The sequence below is a fragment of the Hippopotamus amphibius genome, chromosome 1 (assembly GCF_030028045.1).
Source record: "Hippopotamus amphibius kiboko isolate mHipAmp2 chromosome 1, mHipAmp2.hap2, whole genome shotgun sequence".
NCBI classification, from domain to species: Eukaryota; Metazoa; Chordata; class Mammalia; order Artiodactyla; family Hippopotamidae; genus Hippopotamus; species Hippopotamus amphibius.
This window is the reverse complement of record NC_080186.1, coordinates 112,459,201-112,478,886: the sequence shown is the minus strand read 5'-3', so window position 1 is coordinate 112,478,886 and position 19,686 is coordinate 112,459,201. Positions and strand designations below refer to the sequence as shown.

At 38.3% G+C, this 19,686-nt stretch overlaps 1 protein-coding gene across 6 annotated transcripts in view; it reads right to left on the bottom strand.

Annotated features, from left to right (window-relative positions):
* Positions 1-19,686, bottom strand: part of FMO5 (flavin containing dimethylaniline monoxygenase 5) — a 33,069-nt gene that overhangs the window by 10,943 nt on the left and 2,440 nt on the right. For all 6 annotated transcript variants that reach the window (XM_057721586.1, XM_057721575.1, XM_057721544.1 and 3 more), the window contains exons 3-7: positions 11,082-11,270; positions 8,477-8,639; positions 6,800-6,942; positions 4,028-4,227; positions 68-420 (exon numbers count right to left, since the gene is read on the bottom strand). In XM_057721586.1, coding sequence (XP_057577569.1) covers positions 68-420; positions 4,028-4,227; positions 6,800-6,942; positions 8,477-8,639; positions 11,082-11,270 — 1,048 coding nt within the window. The remainder of the gene's footprint in view (positions 1-67; positions 421-4,027; positions 4,228-6,799; positions 6,943-8,476; positions 8,640-11,081; positions 11,271-19,686) is intronic.

Sequence of the window (19,686 nt, the reverse complement as noted above, 5' to 3'; positions counted from 1 at the left end):
GCAAGAACATAAAGATAATTAAACACACCACTAAGTAAGTAAGTAGTCATCTTGCATAGTCACTTACCTTTAAATACTTGAGTGACCCAGCGTCCTTGGAGCTCTGAAATGGGCATAATGGCACCCAAGGGCTGGATCAAGCCTATGATTGCAAGAGTTGGCTTTTCTAGGTCGGGAGGGAAGACCTTTTTATACAGGGATATCTTGTTTTTGACTACTTTGACAGAATCTTCAAGAAAAGGAAAGGCAAAGCTATAGCCTGTAGCAAAGATGACAGCATCAATGTCATCTTCCCTGGAGCCATCCTCAAATATGGCCGCTGTCTCTGTGAATTCCTTCACATTCGCTTTCACCTTCACCAAGCCAGAAATTATACGATTTGGTAGATCATCATTTACTGTTGGATGCTGACTCAAAACTCTGTGAATGATGATAAAGAAGGAGAAACGAAGAGAGATCATGAGAGAGAGAGATCATTACTATGTAAGTAAAATTCTACTTTGATTGAGTTGGTTAACCAATATGCCAATAGCCTCCTTTTATTCATGAAATTTGGGAAAGGTCTCATGTATACCAGCTTAATAAAGATAAGGCTTTCAGAGTAGAAATTGGACCCTGGATGGCATTGAAAGGGAAGATGTTAGATATGTAAGGGAAGATGTTGGAGACGTAAGGGAAGAATGGTCTTATTTGAAGAGCACATGTATGGTTTCTCAAGGATTAATAATGCTCTCAGTGATACAAGGCCACAGTCTAGTAGTTTCTATCCATATATCAAGAAGTCTGCAGAAGTGGACTATTAGCATTCTGTTGTGTCTCATTTCAGTTTCGAAGGCCCAAGAGCTAGACTCGGACCATCATTTTCCAAATTATGTAATAAATTACATGTTTATAGTAATTTACAGTTATAAATTGATTTTACATACATTAACTTATTTGAGTCTCACACAAACCCAATGAAGGAGGCAGGACAGTTGTCATTATCCAGGTTTTGCAGATAAGGAAACTGAGGGCTAAAGAAGTTAAGTGGCTTGCCCAAGGTCACGCAGTCTAGGATTTTAGGATTTATATCAAAACTTTTTTTACGAACTCCCTTGAGATCCTCTGGGCATGGTAAGTAGTGTTGCCTAGAAATAGCATACGATAAGGTGACCAAAAAAAAAAAAGAAAAAAAGGCAGGTTTGCCGAATCTTGGACCTTTCTAAAAACAGTCTGAATCCTTGGATACTATGTTAACAGGCTCTCAGAATCCTCGGCCCATCATGTTCAGACAGAGCTGGCCTCTTCTCAGGAACATGATATGTTTAAACAGTATTACTGGTTTGCTGCATTTAGTAATTCTTTGACTCAAACCTTTAGATACAGATTCTATTCCCACTCCAACCTCATCATTTCATCTTTCCAAACTTACTCCTTTTCACTAACAGTACCACCATCCACATTGTTGCCCAAGACACAAAATTGTGAATCTTACATCTGGTCACCAAGGCCATTGTTTCTCCTCTTAACATCTCCAGAATAGTTTTACTTATTCTCTGTTTCACCTGAACCATTACAGTTGTCTTTAGGGCCTCCTGCTCCATCCCCCTTCAGTCTATCTTCTACATCATTTTTGGAGTGATTGTTCCAAAATGTATTTATTATTATGTTACTCACATGCTTAAAATCTTTCAATGGCTCCAGACTTGTCTTCATTCTAAACTTTTTATTTAGCAGAGCACACAGAGGTTTTCATACATCTGCCCAGTGAACCTGGAGATGTAGTCAGTCACTCTTCCATCTTTGCCTGTAGTCCAGCCAAACCAAAGTGTGTGCAGGTCTCAGAGCATACTATTTTTTTATGCTCTTCCAAGACCTTGTATTTATAATTAGAATGCTACTTCCTTACCCTATTTGTTTGACTATCTCCTATTATTCCATAAAGCCTCAATTTATTTTGTGACCACCAAAGTTATGGATGATAGTTTCTGTAATTGGGTGAAATAAATGGCTGAAAGGTTGGGGAACACAGTCTCAAAGCACCCCCACTGATTAATTTCAAAGGAAGAAATATCTTTACAGAAGAAAACCTGGTAGATACCACCTAATCCAAGTGGTCAAATTTAACATTATTAATATGCAATAAATTGCTACCAGATGGCTCCTAATGTGATCCACCAAGAAGGCACAATATAACCTATGAGTATTTGCACCAAAACTGTTTAACCTAATATAATAGAGGAAGAACAACCATGAAAGTCCAAATTTAGAGACTTTTGCAAAATAGCTTCAATTCTTAAAAGAAACAAAAATCCATGTCAAAAAAAATGGAGAATTATTTCAGATTAAGAGAGATTAAAGAGATATGACAACTAAATGCAATGGTGTAATACCTGACAGGATCCTGGATGTAAAAATATAAAAGCTACAGGGAATTCCCTGGTGGTCCAGTCGTTAGGACTCCATACTTTACACCATGCGGCACGGCCAAAAAAAAAAAAAAAAAAAAAAAAGCTACAAATATTATTGAAACAATTTGGGAAATCTGAATATGTAATATATTACTTAATGGTATTTTATCAATGTTAAATTTACTAAGTGTGATTATATTATGTTTACGTAGAAGAATGCCCTTTTTGTTAGGTAATATATGCTAAAGAATGTAAGGGAATGTCTCTTATTGACTGCAACTTACTCTCAAATGGCTCAGAAAAAAAAAATGTGTGAATACATGTATGTATATATGGCTGCTATATATGTGTGGCTCTACCTCCAGAGAGAGAAAGAGACAAAGCAAATATAGTAAATTGGTAATAACAGGTGAATCTAAGTGAACAGTATATGAGTATTCATTGTACTTACTATTTTATAGCAAGTAAATCTAAACATTAAAAAAATTAAAAGTTGGAGGGGGAGGGCTTCCTAGGTGGCGCAGTGGTTGAGAATCCACCTGCCAATGCAGGGGACACGGGTTCCATCCCTGCTCCAGGAAGAGCCCACATGCCAAGGAGCAACTAAACCCATGTGCCACAACTATTGAGCCTGCGCTTTAGAGCCCGTGAGCCACAACTATTGAGCCCATGTGCTGCAACTACTGAAGCCCACGCACCTAGAGCCTGTGCTCCGCAACAAGAGAAGCCACGGCAATGAGGAGCCCACACACCACAACGAAGAGTAGCCCCCACTCACCGCAACTAAAAAGAAAGCCCGTGCACAGCCAAAAAGACCCAACACAGCCAATAAAATAAATAAATAAATAAATAAATAAAGTAAATTTATTAAAAAAAAAAAGTTGGAGGGGGGAAAAAGCATGTAAATCAGCCCCTGGAAGTGCTATCACAGTCTACTTTCTTGGCTGTGTGAGGACTCCTATCCTTCATATTCTCATAGCACTCCATGCATTTCTTTATCGTATACTATTGTATGTCTTCTTGTTAGAGTATTAAAGGAAATATCCATCTTTCGAGTTTGTCATTTATTACTGGTGTGATCTTGGGCAAATTAGTTCCTGTAAGTGTCAATTTTTATATTTGCAAACTGGATATCAAAATAGTACCAACTTATGGGGCTATCGTGAGGATTAAATGAGATAATGCATGTAAATCATTTAGCACCGTGCTTGTCTTATATTTAGTCCTCAAAAAAGTAGGGTGTTATTAGTATTACTATTACTCTTAGGTCTTTAGTCTCAGTATTCTCATGCTAGTATAATGCTTGGCTCATAACAGATGCTCAGCTGTTTGTTGGATGAATGAATGAATGAATGATGCACTGCCTTCTACTACCATTTTGTTGTTGCTGGTGGGCATCATGTAAAAGAACTGGTACCTCAGGGAATGATAAAATGCCTAATGCCAAGGAGAATTATTGACTGAAGAGTACAGACCATTAGTTCTTCGACTTCTGTGGGGGCAAGGTAGAAATCTGATCTCAGATTCTGTGGATTTGCTTCATGTACAGGCAGAGGCAGCTCTACTATTAGTCTGTGTGAACAGTCCTTATTCTTTGCCTTGGCCATTACCGCCCAACTCCCAGCCTGGGGACATACCTGTGTTTAGGCTTCAGGCCAAACATTTCATGATCAAACCTTTGGCTTATCTTTTTTTCCAAATTTATGTTTGCTAATGATTGACCCAAAATCTTCTTCATAAAATATTTAAATCGAGACGAGAACAACACATCAAAAGGATATCCATAGTCTCCCACACGATTGAAGATCCAAGTCCCTCTTCTGGTGCTGAGGAAAACCTGAGGCATGGGAAAACAGTGTTTGCTTTTGCCATTCTCTGAAGAAATGGGAACCATCTTCTTCAAGATGAAGATCAAACTCATTAGTCTGGCTTTTTATTCCCTGACTCTCTCTCTCTCTCTCTCTCTGTGTGTGTGTGTGTGTGTGTGTGTGTGTGTGTGTGTGTGTTTAATGTCTTGCCATTTTCTTCTCAAACACTAAGTTTACATTTAAATTGGTGTATTTACCGACCAAGACTATGTTTTGCTCTGAACCACCACTGCATTTCTCTTTAATGTCATTATGCCTCCCTGAAAAGCCCCTTATCTCCTTAATTTTCCAAAGCCTATTCATTTTTAAGATCCAGATCAAGTCCCCCTCCTCCATGAAGACACCACTGATCATCCTGGCTGATAATTTTCTCTCCATCTTCTGAACTTCTCTAGTACTTATCACCTGTCCAACTCATTTAAAATCATGGAACAGTAAAGCTGAAAGCAACTGGACATCATTTAATCCAAAACCTTCAGTCTTTTTTTTCTTTTGCCTTTGACATTGTTTGTATTATTACAAAAAACTTACTCATATTGTTATTTAACATTATATATTCTTATTTTTTTGTCTTTCCAAATGTGTTTTCTCCAAGGAAAGAGGTATAACATATACATCTTTTAGTCCCCAGCATATCATGATCATCACTTCCATTTATTGAGAGTTGTAACCTGTAAGTCACTGTACTAGGTCCTTTATATTTTTATTTGATCAATACAGCAACCTCTCGAGGTAGGTATTACGTCCAATTTTTGGATGAGAAGCATGGAGAGAAGGAATAACTTGCCTGAGATCATATAGCTACTAAGTGGTAGAGCTGAATTTCTAACCTGAGTCTGATTGACTCCAAAGCGTTTGCTTGAGAAATGTTTCATCGATAATTTAAGGGAAAAACTGAAGGTTGCAAGTAGAGCAACAGGGAGCTGGTCTTTCTGTGCCATCTGCTGGCTAAAGTCCACGTTCAGAGCTGATAAAAGTTTAGTACTCAACTACCTGGCAAAAGCATCACTTTCTCTACATTATAAAACTCTCTGGAGATGGTTTCCAGGGTTGTAAGCTATATAAGTATATTGTTTTATGGTCTTTTGTCCAAGCCCTCATGTTAAAAGGTGACCTGTCTACAGAGGGATAATCATGTACTTCATGCTTATATTCTCACCGATGGTGACCTTAAGTGCTATCATAATTAAGCACTTTTATGTGTCACAGTTGAAAGGGTATTCGTGGCCTTAGGAATCAAATGGTTTTGTGTGCAGTCTATGTAACTTTTTAAATATAGGTTATGAGTAATGTAAATGCTTAGAGCTTCAATTAAAAATAACAGTAATACATATGTCACAAAGCTTTCTCAGACACAACTGCCTTACCTCTACCCACTCTTGCTGCCTTGTTCTCTGGCAGTTTACAATTCCTCAGTGCTTGTAAGACCCAGCTTCTCTATGACTGACCATTTAACAAGCCAGTGATATTAAAGAAAGCTCATGCTTTGGGTCCCCACCACATACCTTGTACATTCTTTTATCATATCACCCACACATATTTTTACCCTTTATTGTTTATATACCTATTTCCTAATAAATGCTTGTTGAATTAAATCATAGAGTAATATATGAAATCAGTTTTGTGGTGACAGATAGACCTGAGAAGTGGTGTTATTGAATGGAGTTTGTGGGTAAAGGTCATTTAACAGAGTTGTGGCATTAAACTTCTATTTTTAGAAATAATTTAAAAACAATTTGTGGAGAAGCACAGCTTAATTAAAGTTACTGAAGAACAACCAGGCATTTACCTATTGCCAACAAAGTTATGATTCAATAAAGACACGAATAACAAAATATATCGATGTCTTTTTCTAGGAATTTATAATGAAGATACTTTCTTCCCAGTTCAAAATCTATGATACAAAAAACAAAACAAACCAGAAAACCTCGAGGACAGAGAAATTGCTTTAGAGTGAGTGTCATTCTCTGTTACCTAATTGTAAAGGCTGGGGAGAGCTGCTTGCATGTGCTACAATGTGGATCCTTTTCATACTGATATCCTTGTTGTCTTTAGAAGGATTAGACTGCTTCTTTTTTCCATTTGGGGAGTGAAGAAGAGTGAAGAGGAATATCTCCCCACCATCCTATGAGTGAAAAGCTTTCAATGACCCAGTACACTTTCGTTCACATAAGAGCATAGCACTTCTGCTGGCCAACAGGTGATCCGCACTCTGCTGCATTCTAACAAGCTCTCCTAGCCATCTCCTGGTCTTCTTCAAAGCCAGAGGCGTGCTCTGAAGAGACAGCTGAGTGAGATTATGAGCACAGTCTGTAGTCATGACCAAATTCCTCAGTGTGAGGCCAAATGAATAATGGGAACCTAACTTGTAACCTTGGCTCCATCACATCATCAATCATAATGTTGCCAACTTACGGCAATGAAACCAAGCCCTGCATTGCCCTTGGCACTGATGGGCTGTGTGCAAGTATCCATATACTCTGTTGGGTCCTCCTGCAGCTTCCTTGATGAAGCAAAGTAAATAATTTTACTAATTCAAACCTGCTTGGCCGTGTGGCTGATTTCCACAGCCAGATCCCCTCCAGAATTCCCAATGCCAATTATGATGACTCTCTTTCCAGTGAAACACTCTGGATTCTTATAATCTCGACTATGGAAGTACTGTCCTTTGAACTTCTCAATTCCTGCAAGAGAAGGGAAAATAATTATTGGGTGGTGGTTTATCTGATATCATTTGTTAAATCACTCATTTTTTTTGCAGTGGGTAGAGTTTACGCACATATCCTCCATATGTTCTCCTTTTACTCAGGTGTACTCTTGCCTTTCTGAATATTTTTGCCTGTTTTCTTTTCCCATAATCTCAAGAGTGGAACCTTGTGATTTCCTTATTACAAGTATTGTTATAGTACTGTGGACTTGTGGGCTCACAAATCCAAACTGCTTCAGAAAACCTCCATTCTCTTTTGCCTTTTCATCCTCTATTTTTTTTTCATTGAAGGGCAGTTGACTTATTATATGTTTCTGATGTACAGCATAGTAACTTGATATTTTTATAGATTATGCAACATACAAAGTTATTACAATAGTAAAGTATTTTGACTATATTCCTTGTGTTGTATATGACATCCCTGTGACATTTATTTTATAGCTGGCAGTTTGTATCTCTTAATCCCCTTCACCTATTCCCATCCCCCACTCCTCTTTTCACCTTCTGTAAATACCTACTTCCATTTCAACTGGAGTATATATGTTTTTATATACTCTAGACAATACATGGAGTGCTTTTTTCCCCTCAAAATGAAAATTCAGGCCAAAGACTGTAATTAAACTCTTTCTTTAAGCTTTATTTTCTTCCTTAGAAACTCAATATTTCTGTTTGTTTCCTCGATTGCTAGAAAAGCCCTCATTCAGGTTAAAGAAGATGTGGTACATATAGACAATGGAATATTACTCAGCCATAAAGAAGAATGGGGAAAAAAAAGAATGAAATAATGTCATTTGCAGCAACATGGATGGACCTAGAGATTGTCATACTGAGTGAATTAAGTCAGAGAAAGACAAATATATGATATCACTTATATGTGGAACCTAAAAAAATGGTACAAATGAACTTATTTACAAACAGAAACAGAGTCACAGATGTAGAAAACAAACTTATGGTTACCAGGGGAAAGGTGGGGGGAGGGATAAACTGGGAGACTGGGATTGACACATACACACTACTATATGTAAAATAGATAACTAATAAGTACCTACTGTACAGCACAGGGACCTCTTCTCAATACTCTGAAGATGACATATATGTGAAAAGAATCTAAGTAGAGTGGATATATGTGTATGTATAACGGATTCACTTTGCTGTACAGCAGAAACTAACACAACATTTTAAATCAACTATACTCCAATAAAATTTTAAAAAGAAAAAGCCCTCATTCAACCTAATGCGGATCAACCTTTTATCCTTAGAAAAACTGTAATCATGATGAAACTAAATATAGAGCCTTCTAATTTTCCTCTAGTCCCCCAAATTACTGTTATCTCTACCTCCCAAATAGCACTAATACAAGTTACCCCAACATCTTTCAGGAGAATATGCAGAATCAGGATTAGCCTTATTTCATCTGAAGATAGGAGTCACTCAGACCACAATCCTCCTCTTCTGTAGGGACCAGGTCACAGGCATGGTTCAGGATTCTTCCTTCCTGGTAGGCTACTTACCAGGGAAGCTTTCCAAGGGCAAGTGAGCATTGGTGTGGTGGCCCGTGCAAACCATAACTCCATCGAAGACATTCACCTCCTTTTTCCCTTCAGATTCCGTGACCACCTCCCATTGGCCTGAAGTGGAGAAATCAGGCTGCTTCTTCACACTGCACACCGTGGTCTAAAAAGAAAAGGGATAGCCACAGGGGACTATAACCACAGCCTATACATCTTCCCTGACAGGATTCTCTTTGCAGGGGGTTACACAAAGGGCTGATACCATGTAGCAGGGCTCACACAGGGATATTTGATTTTCACACTCCAAAAATAAGAACTTTTTTGTTTGGGGCTGTGGCCAGAGTGAGAAAACTTCCATGAGGCAAGCTAAATAAAACAGAATTGGCAGACTAATATTGCACTTTCCACTGCTTCTAGAAAAGTACAAATTACTAATTCTCTTGGACCATACCCTAAGGCAATGTGATACTTGAATAAAGTTTGGGCTTCTCTTGTGCTTCTGAGACACTCCATGCACGAAATGCCTATTCATTCCTATACCCCCAGACATCCTGAGACCCTCTGATGTCTTCTTACCTCAAGTCCTGTTCTCACTGTCTAGCCTTAAACTTGTGACTGAGCTATGGGGCTCCCTTTCCTAATAGAGTAGAAAAACATCTCAGTGGCTCATATTTTATGTAAATGAAGCTTTCACTTCCATAAATGTCCATTTTACAAGTAACTATAAAGAAGGAAGGTATGAGATGGGATAGTCAGAGGTAAAATTTTTAGCTTTAAAAAATAATAATATGGGTTACTCTACCCAGCTTAAGGAAACAGTAAGAATGTGTTCCAATGCTTCTAGGGTTTATGACCATAATGTCTTGGTGGACTAATAGAGACACCACTCTTGTATACCTGAACCATCCTATACTATTTATAGTTCTTCTCTATCATGTTCTTTTACACAGGCTGGTGCTTCTGCATGGATCATCCTTTTATTCTTTCTTCATTTGGAGATACTCATCCTTCAATAGTTTGCTTTGTATTATCTCCTCTAAGAAAACTTTCCTGGTGCCTAATGCCTCATGCCCTGATAGGTTAAGTGTCCCTCCTCTGAGCTGTAATGTATAGATCTCAGTGGCATTTATCACCCTGTAACTCTTTATTTTTACTAATTATGTTTACCCTGAAAAACTTTTTCATTTTTCTATCTCCTTAACTAAGCTGTGAAATCACTCACTTTTTTTGTCTTTGTGTCTTCACTGCTTAGTATGGTAACAAACCTTTCAATAAGTGTTTAAACAAGAGAAGCACCACTAGTCTATAAATGAATGACTTTGAAAGTTGTCGTTTTAATTTTGTTATCAAACAGAAAAAGGCATGATTTAGTAGAATGATCAGAAGGTAGAAGATTTGGGTTTTTTGCCGTCTGTTAGAAATATCAATTCTTTTATGATCATGGTTTAATATGATAGAAGTATCATGGAAGACTTTACAGCAGGAGGGAACCAATGAAGTCATTTTTTAAAAAACAAAATTGACACATCAAAGTTAAGGAACTTACTTGTCTGAAGTCACAAGTTGATTGGTGGTACAGCAAAGACTAGAACTCAAGTTTTTGTTTCTCAATTCAGTGTTTTTCCCTCTACACCAGAGTTAACTTATTTGCTTCCTCATAACTTTTCAATAGCTACTTCACTGGGTGGTTGTGATCACATAAGAAAATGCATTGGAAAGTACCTCAGAAAGTATAAAAGGGGGACTTCCCTGGTGGCACAGTGGATAAGACTCCACGCTCCTGAAGCAGGGGGCCCGGGTTCGATCCCTGGTCAGGGAACTGATCCCACATGTATGCCACAACTAAGGAGCCCACATGCTGCAACTAAGGAGCCCGCCTGCCACAACTAAGATCCAGCAGAAATAAATATATTTTTAAAAAAAGTAAAAAAGGGCTAAGCAGCAAGTTGTTTTTTCATTGTTGGTGGTGGTGGTGGTTGTTTTGGCTGCATTGGGTCTTTGTTGCCAAGTATGGGCTTTCTCTAGTTGTGGCAAGTGGGGACTACTCTTCATTGCAGTGCGCAGGCTTCTCATTGTGGTGGCTTCTCTTGTTGCGAAGCTCGGGCTTTAGTAGTTGCAGCACGTGGGCTCAGTAGTTGTGACACGTGGGCTCTAGGGTGTGCAGGCTTCAGTAGTTGTGGCACATGGGCTTAGTTGCCCCACAGCATGTGGGATCTTCCCGGCCCAGGGATCGAACCCATGTCCCCACTGGCAGGTGGATTCTTAACCGCTGAGCGACCAGGGAAGTCCCTAAGGAGCAAGTTGTAGAACCAGAAGGTTTTAAAGTTCCCATACCTGTCAGTTCCCCTCATTTGTTTTATTGTAATTAAATGATATAGAATGAAGGCAATGAAATGAAGGTGGCTTCCTGGATCTACAGTTAAAATATATAGAAGAGGGGCCTTTCCAAGAATATTTTTCAGGCACAGAGAAGACACAGAGTGGAGTCTGTCTGAATAGGATAGATACATGAGCATATCAAACCAATCTACACATAAATGAAACCACATTATTCATTTACTTGACAAACAACTTTGAACACAAAGATACCCACAAAACTCCTTACCTTAAATCGAATGTACTTTAGAAGGTCAAATTCTTTGGCATACATCCTGAAATACTCCAGGACCTGGGAGTTGTGCATGAAGTTAGGATAGTGATCTGGGATGAGATAGTCACTGAAGCACATCATCTCCTTAGAAGTGTTAATGATCACTGACTTGTAAATACTGGCCCTTCCTTCTTCAGGTTCTTCCTGCAGTAAATAAAAACCATTCGTAGCAACTTGAGAATTAAAGGCATGGTTTATAAACAGCCAATAAACATTTGAAAAAGTTTTCTGAAAGAAATGCCAATTAAAAAAAGTTACCGCCCCCCCCCCACCCCTCCACACCTCCCAGTATTGCGACCCTTGTGCTGTCTCTTCTCCTTGAATCTGAGTTGTCTTTATGACTTGCTTTTGACCAACAGCATGCAGTTGGAATGAGACTGAATGGCTTCCAAGACTAAGTGATAAGTAGTCCTGCAGCTTCTGCCTGGGTATCTTAGAAAGCTTGCTCTGCTGGAAGTCAGCAGCCACCTAAGAAGTCCAGCTACTCTGAGACCACCATCCTGTGAGGAAGCCCAAGCTAGCCACATGAAGAAAATGTCTGAGATAGAGAGGTGTGCAGCCAGCCTCCAGAAGTTCTAGTTATCCCATCTGACGTTCTAAACATGTGAGCAAAGTGGTCATAGCATATGTCCTGTCTCAGCTGTCACCTGGACATGAGACTCCAAATGAGAACTGCCCAACTGAGTAATAGTCTTTTAAATAGTATCTAATTTCAAAGGCTAGGGACGTTTCAAGGGTTTTCATACACTTGCCACGTTGTTCTCCAGGAAACACTGTACTAACTTACATTCTGTCCACTATGTGTGTCCATTTTACCTTGTTTTTACTAATGTAAAAGACAATTACTCAGTGTTAGCAAAAGTGAGCTTAAAGGAGATCTCACTACAATGTTTTCTGCATAGCAATGTGGCAAGAATATGAAAACCCTTGAAACTTAGCCTTTTAAAGAAATTCAAAAAATAAAAGAGAGATTCAGCACTGTAGACAAAGATTTATGTTAATGCATGTTAATGATAGCATTATTTATAATATAAAAATGAAATAAGCTAAATGTCTGTGATATTGTGATTTATAAGAAATATATATTTGGCCATCCAGATGGTCAAAATATATCTCTCATATATATATTTGGTCTTTCTCCACAGTTCCTGGCTCAGTGCTCCCAAAACTTGTAATTTCCTAGTGTTAAGAGTGATAAAAGTGTCTTCTGTTATGTTAACATGGTGACTTTTAGAAAGCAGCTAAGGATGGGGGCTGGTGACCAGTGGAGCAAACCCTGTGATTACAGGGTTGTTATTTTCAGTTGTCCACCCCCTGACCTCTGGGGAGGGGATGGGGCTGGAAGTTGAATCAATTGCCAATCCCCAATAATTTAATCAGTCACGCCTATGTCATGAAGCCTCCATAAAAACCCAAAAGAGTGGGGTTCAGGGATCTTCCAGGTTGGTAAACCTGAGGAGATTAGGAGAGAGTGGTATGCCTGGAGAGGGCATGGAAGCTCACTTCCCTTTTCCTTATGTATCTCTTTCATTTGCCTGCTCCTAAATTATATTCTTTTATAACAAACCGGTAATCTAGTGAGTAAATGGGCTTCCCCATTTCCCCCAGTCAAACCCAAGGCGGGCAGGGTGTGGGAATTTCTGATTTACAGCCATTTGGTCAGAAGTATAGGTGACAACCTGGACTTGAGACTGGCATCTGAGTTGAATTCTTGTACATCCTGCTAGTGTCAGAGAATTGTCTGCTGGTGTCTGGGGACCACCCCCATTCTCTCTCTCTCTCTTTCACACACACACACACACACACTGGCATTGGTCTCAGAACCATTTAATGCCCAACAGAATACACTGTAATTTTGAGAACTACTGCTCTAGATCCTTGCTACCTAAAGTATGATCTGTGAACTAGCAGCAGGGACATCACTTGGGAGATTGTTAGAAATTCAGAATTTCAGGCCCCACCCCAGACCTACTGAATCGGAACCTGCCTTTTAACAAAATCCTGAAGTGTTTCAGATGCACCTGAAAGCTGAGAAGCATTGCTCTAGCTGACATCAAACCCCAGTTCACTGTTCTTCCCCCATCAAGGTTAACTTGTTTGCTTCCTCAAAAACTTCTAATAACTACCTCATGGGGGTGTTGTGATCACATAAAATAGTGCAATATCTACCCAGATTGTTATATTAGCCTGTCACTGAGGTATCACAAACAACGGCTTTTCAACTCTATTATATTTAAAAAGAATTGTTTTGATTATAGACAATTACCTTAACCAATTTGGACCCCCCTCTTCCGTTTTTATTCCAGAAACAGATATTTGGATGCTGGGTATTTTTGAACATTAAATGGCCACAAAGGAGAGTGTTCATCGGCTTTGCCCACGTTAGAGATGATTTTGCTCCCATTTTTAGAGAAGAATTTTTCAATTTCAGAATCCTGAGTTGATCATTCTCATTTCTCTGCCCCATACTTCAAGATCTCGTTCCCTTTGGCTGCTAATAATGTTTTCACAATTCTTTCCTTCTAATCTACCCTACCTATTTCAACCAAAGTGTTCTTCCTAGGCTATGGTTGTATCTCTGCCCTAATTAAAATTTTGGATGCTGCACCATTTTCTCTAGTTTATATTTTTCAGCTTAGGATTCAAAGACCTCCATAATGTCTTGTAGTACATTCTTTACCTCCCCAACTAGATTGTAAGCCCCTTGACTTGTATTCATGATCTCTCCCACAGCATATAAAAGTATAAATAGCACTTAGTAGATATTTAATAGACATATGTTGAATTATATTGAGAAAAGTACATATAGAAACAGAAAGTAAACTTCACATAATGCGTAACAAACTAATGAAATACATCAAAATTCATTTCAAAAACAGTTGAATAAGATATTTTTATCTTATTCACAAAAATTTGTTGTAAGGAAGATTGCAAAATAATATAAAATCAAATGCATAAAGATATCCATATTATTTAAAATAGCTACTAATTAGAAACCACTTATAATGCCCCCCTCCCCAATAGGCAAATGGTTTAGTAAATTATGGTATCTCAGTATGATGCAGAATTTATCTTCCATACCACTCCTTAAGTATCCTGCTAAATTCAAAGCAGATCCTGTCCCCCCACGCTTAATGGCTTCTACCGATTCCATCTGGAAAACCAAATTTCTTATTTTGACACTCAGCATATTTCACAATCTATCCTAATCTACCTTTTATTATCTTCATTTAGTACTCTCCTCAATTAACTTCAAGCTTCTGAGTCATTAAATTGTTCTTGAAATATTCTAGACTCTTACAGCTTTTGTAATACTACTGCTTCTTCATGTGGAAAATTGCTATCTATCATTCAAGTCACATCAAATGTCACTTCTAAGGAGAAGTATTTCTTGTTCTCTTCACTGAGTTAGATGCCCCATTCAACCTCCAAGCTTCCAAAACTCTCTGCTCATATTGCCATCAAGACAGCTTAGAACACATGATATTCTGCATTTGTTTCTATGACTGTGAGGTACCCAAAAGTAGGATTTGTGTCTTATTTTTTGCATCTTTATCATCAACACAGTACCTGATACACAGCAGATGCTTAATAAATGCTTTGTAATGAATTAATGAGTGAATTATAGAGATTGAGTTTGGAGACACTTAAAACTATGATTTTGGAATCTGTGTAGGAACACTGAAAATGGCCTATGCTATAATGTTAAGTGGAAAAAGTAATATTATGAAATTAAAATCACATTCTAATCACCAAATATATAATATTAGGTATACCTGGGGCACCTGTATACCTATGTCTACCCATGTTTATATAATTACATATTGTATAATCTCTCCCGATATATGAGTATATTTTATTTATTTTAAATCAATAAATCTTGAAACTAGAGAAAACAAGTTGATTTATTAAGGAGGTAGGATTTTTTTCTTTTATTTTTGTAGAAATGTTGTTTATACAGCACCTTTATGATAAAAACCTTCAGCAAACTAGGAATAGAGGGAAACATCTTCAATTTGATAAAGAACGCCTACAAAATATCTACAGCTAACATCACACTTAATAGTGAGAAAATGGACAACTTCCCCATAAAGTTGAGAACAAGGTAAGGATATCCTCTCTTACCACTTCTATTCAACACTGTACTAGAAATCTTAACTAATGTAATAAGATAAGAAATGGAAATAAAAGTATACAGATTGGGAAAGAATAAATAAAATGATTTTTATTCCCAAATGATATGACTATCTATGTAGAAAATCCCAAAGAATTAAAAAAATTCCTGGCACTAGTAAGAAATTATAGCAGGGTTGCAGGATACAAGGTTAATATACAAAAATCAATTACTTTGCTATATACCAGAAATGCAAAATTGGACTTTAAAATTAGAAAAACAAAACCATTTATAATAACACCCCCCAAATTAAATGTTTAGGTAAAAATCTGACAAAATATGTATGAGCCATATGCAGATACTATAAAACACAGAAGAAAATCAAAGATACAAATAAATGGAAAGAGAGTCTATGCTCATAGACTGGAAGACTCAATACTGTTAAGATGTCAGTTCTTCCAACATGATCTGTAGATCCAATGCAATCCCAATCAACATCCCAGCTAGCTATTTTGTAGATATTGACAAACTGATTCTAAACTTTATGTGGAAAGACAAAAGGCCTAAAATAGCCAACTTTGTCCTTACGTGTGGACTATGCATAGTGACTTTCTTCCAAAGAGTATAGTATGATAAGGGAGAAAAAAAAAGAGCAACTTTACAGTGTCAAACGCTGATAAGCACCATCTCAAGCCAGGTCATCAAGGTTAACATCAATCAATGTGATAAGTCTGATAGTGTGTAACATTGATATGATGTGATGAGAAGAGCACTTTACCTCTAAGGCCTTCCTCCCCAAAGTTTATAACCCCAGTATAACCATGATGAAAACACCAGACAAATCCCAATTGAGGGACATTCTATAAAATACCTGACCAGTAATCCTCAAAACTGTCAAGGTCATCAAAAACAAGGAAAGTCTGAGAAACTGTCACAACCAAGAAGAGCCTAAGGAGACATGACAACTAAATGTAATGTGGTGTCCTGGATGGGAACACCTGGAAAAGGAAAAGGCCATTAGGAAAAAACCTAAGTAAATCTGAATAAAGCATGGACTTCAGTTAATAATTATTCATTAATTATGACGAATGTATCATGCTAATGTAAGATGTTAATAATACCTGGGCATAGGGTATGTGGGAACTCTGTACTATCTTCCTAATAATTCTGTAAATCTAACACAGTTCTAAAATTAAAAGTTTATTTAAACATGTTTGTACATAGCACATTTTTAAGAAAAAAATAAGTGGCGGTGTCCTTTTGGAACCAAGATGTTTGAGGGGACAGGGGTAGACACATTCCTAACTATTAAAGTTGACTTCATTTACTCATTCAGTAGATATTTCTAAAGTCTCTCTGTAATAAAAACAGTATATTCATGCTAAAAAATACAAGTCTGTCCCTGTTCAAAGTTTAGTGCAAGGAGTAGAGCCATGCTTTCCACAGCAGGTCTGTTAGGGTCACTGAGCTAAATGAATCACAGACCTTACCCCTGTGACAATAATCATATATCTGTATTCTTTTTCAAGTAACGAAGACAACAGAGTGTTATCGTGTGTCAACAAAAACCTTCAAGCCCTTCTAAACACTTGATTGGATCCTAGGTAAGGTTTATCACTGTCAACTCACTACTTTATAAAAGAGAGTGAGGGCAGAGTGGTACTGGGTCAGTGAATGGAAAAAGAAGCTTCTGCTCCTGCACTGTAGTATTTCCTACCATCAGCGAATAATCTGCCCTCTGCAGATGTAACTTGATCATATTTCCTGCCTAAACACATGACTCTCATTGAGTAGGAAGTTCATTATGAGAAAAGAGAGAACTGGGGACTTAGGGTAGTGTAATTGGAACTGGAGGGATTAGAGCCAATTGTAAGGGCAGAAGAAAGGAGAAAAGTGACTCCCCTTCAGAGGCAGGAGTGAGAACAGTGTGCATCTTCTGTTCCTTTAACAGACTCTTAGAATCCTGTGGGACAGAAGCTGTCTTAGGACTGTTCTCAATGTTGTCTTCATCTGGAATCTGATGGGGAACTCTAAAAATACTAATGCCTGGTCCCCAACTCCCAGAGACCCTGTTTTGTTTTTTTTTTGTTTGTTTTTATTTTATTGGCTGTGTTGGGTCTTTTTTGCTGTGCACAGGCTTTCTCTTTAGTTGTGGTGAGTGTGGGCTACTCTTCGCTGTGGTGCGCGGGTTCTTCATTGCCATGGCTTCTTTTGTTGCGGAGCACGGGCTCTAGGTGCGTGGGCTTCAGTAGTTGCAGCACATGGGCTCAATAGGTGTGGCTCACAGGCTCTAAAGCACAGGCTCAGTAGTTGTGGCACAGGGCTTAGCTACTCCGCGGCATGTGGGATCTTCTTGGAGCAGGAATCGAACCCCTGTCCCCTGCATTGGCAGGTGGACTCCCAACCACTGCGCCACCTAGGAAGCCCCAGAGACCCTGTTTTAATTGCTCCTTGTCTAATGTGCAGACAAGGTTGAGATCTGCTGGTAAGAGGTCATGTGTTTGTCTGAGAAAGCTCAGGGCACCAGAGTTTATCCCACCCACCTCAGAAGTCCGTTCTCCAAATATTAACTAAACTGCAGAATGCCTGGGGGCAGTGGCAGGAGGTTATATAACTCCCTATCTCCACACCATCTAACATAGTCTGAGTTTCAGAAATGTTTGTTCAATAAACATTGATTTTCTTTTAAAAATGCAATGTCATCATCACTTATCACCTGGGAAAACTGGATAAAAGGGCAAAGGTTTCCATGTTGGCTGCATATTAGAAATAACTAGTGGAGAGCTTTATTGGCACACCAGGCCAATAAAACCAGAATCTGGCTGGACCGATATCAGTATTAAAGTTTATTCAAGTTCCCCAGGTAATTGTTCAGCGTGCAGCCAAAGCTGCACGGCCTACAGTTACCCTCCTTTAAGTATTTTTGCATCCATTCCATTGTCTTTTGTGGGCGGGGTAGTTGATATATTTAAGAATCGAAAAAACCTATTCATCTAAGAGTGTTTATTACTTGATTTTATATTTTAAGTTAAAATGTATTAAATATGCCTAATTTTACATTATATTGTATCTTTGTATCACATGTACACTGTAGAACTTTACTACTTGAAACTCAGTTATCAGATCAGCAGCACCTGGGGGGCTTACTTGAAATACAGAGTCTTGGACCACCGCAGATGAATGAATCAGAACGTGCATTTTAATTTTAGCAAAAGCTCCAGTGATTCACACGCACACTGAAGCTGAGAAGCACTGCCCTGGTATACTTTAAGGATTTTTAAAATTCAGAGTGACTATAGAATATTAAAAACTATTTCCCAGCGTTACATACTTATTAAAATCTCAGCATATCATAAGGGATTTAACATGTTAAGCCATTTCGTTTGTAAATAATATCGTAGTATGAAAATTAAAGTGGTATGTCTCATATTACTAGCTACTTTTCACCATCAGTCTGATCTAACATTAATGAGGAGATCAAGAAGACAGACATTTATACTGAATCCCTGAGACCTGTTACAAGAAAGAGGATATGGAAGCCCGGAGTCCCCCGTGGCTTACTGGACACCTGGTAGCAATGATGGAATTCCAAAGTGCTTGGGATGATCCTATATATGAAACCCCCAATGAATTACAGAAAAGTTAGTGGGGGTTAGGATGAGGCAGAGGAAGGCTCCAGATAACATGCAAGGGGGTAGTAGAAAAGCAGATCTCAGAGGGAATTCTTGAGGAAAGCTGCATCAGCATGTAAAACATGTTTAATCTGCAATTAATGGGTGTTTATAATATCTCAGGCTCCATAACTGTGTAACTGGAATATGTGAGAATGAAGGTCTCTATTTCCATAAGCATTCTAAGCAGCCACCCAAGATATTTTGCTTCTTGAGGATTCATTTATAAAATGTAAATATATTTGGTGCCTGATATATGCCAGGCATCACCCTTGGGTCTAGAAACATAGTGATGTGTGTGTGTGCATGTGTGTGTGTGTGTGTGTACATATATAATATGTGTAAAATATATATGTTAAATATAATAGACACAGATGTGGTCTGTCTTAACAGAAGTCAGAGCATTATGATGAAATACAGCTTATTTATTTTCAAGGAAGCAGTTTACAAGGTGCTGAAATTTTGCCAAGAGTATAATCAGAAAATACTCCAAGTTGAGTCTCTAACAGAAAAGAAGTTTAAACTACTTTGGAGATAAAAGTTAGAAACCTGGTAATCAGGTAGGATGGTGGAACCTCAACTGATTTCATGCCTGGTCAGCAGTTGCCAAACCTGGCTAGGATGCTTGCCAGACACCAAATGCGTGGGCCACATTCTGGGCCTAGTAATAACTGATATTCAGCAATTATTGTGCAACTGTTATTAGTGATGACATAATTATTCATTCACTTAACCCCCACAATAACTCTGAAGTGGGTAGCAGTATTATCTCCTT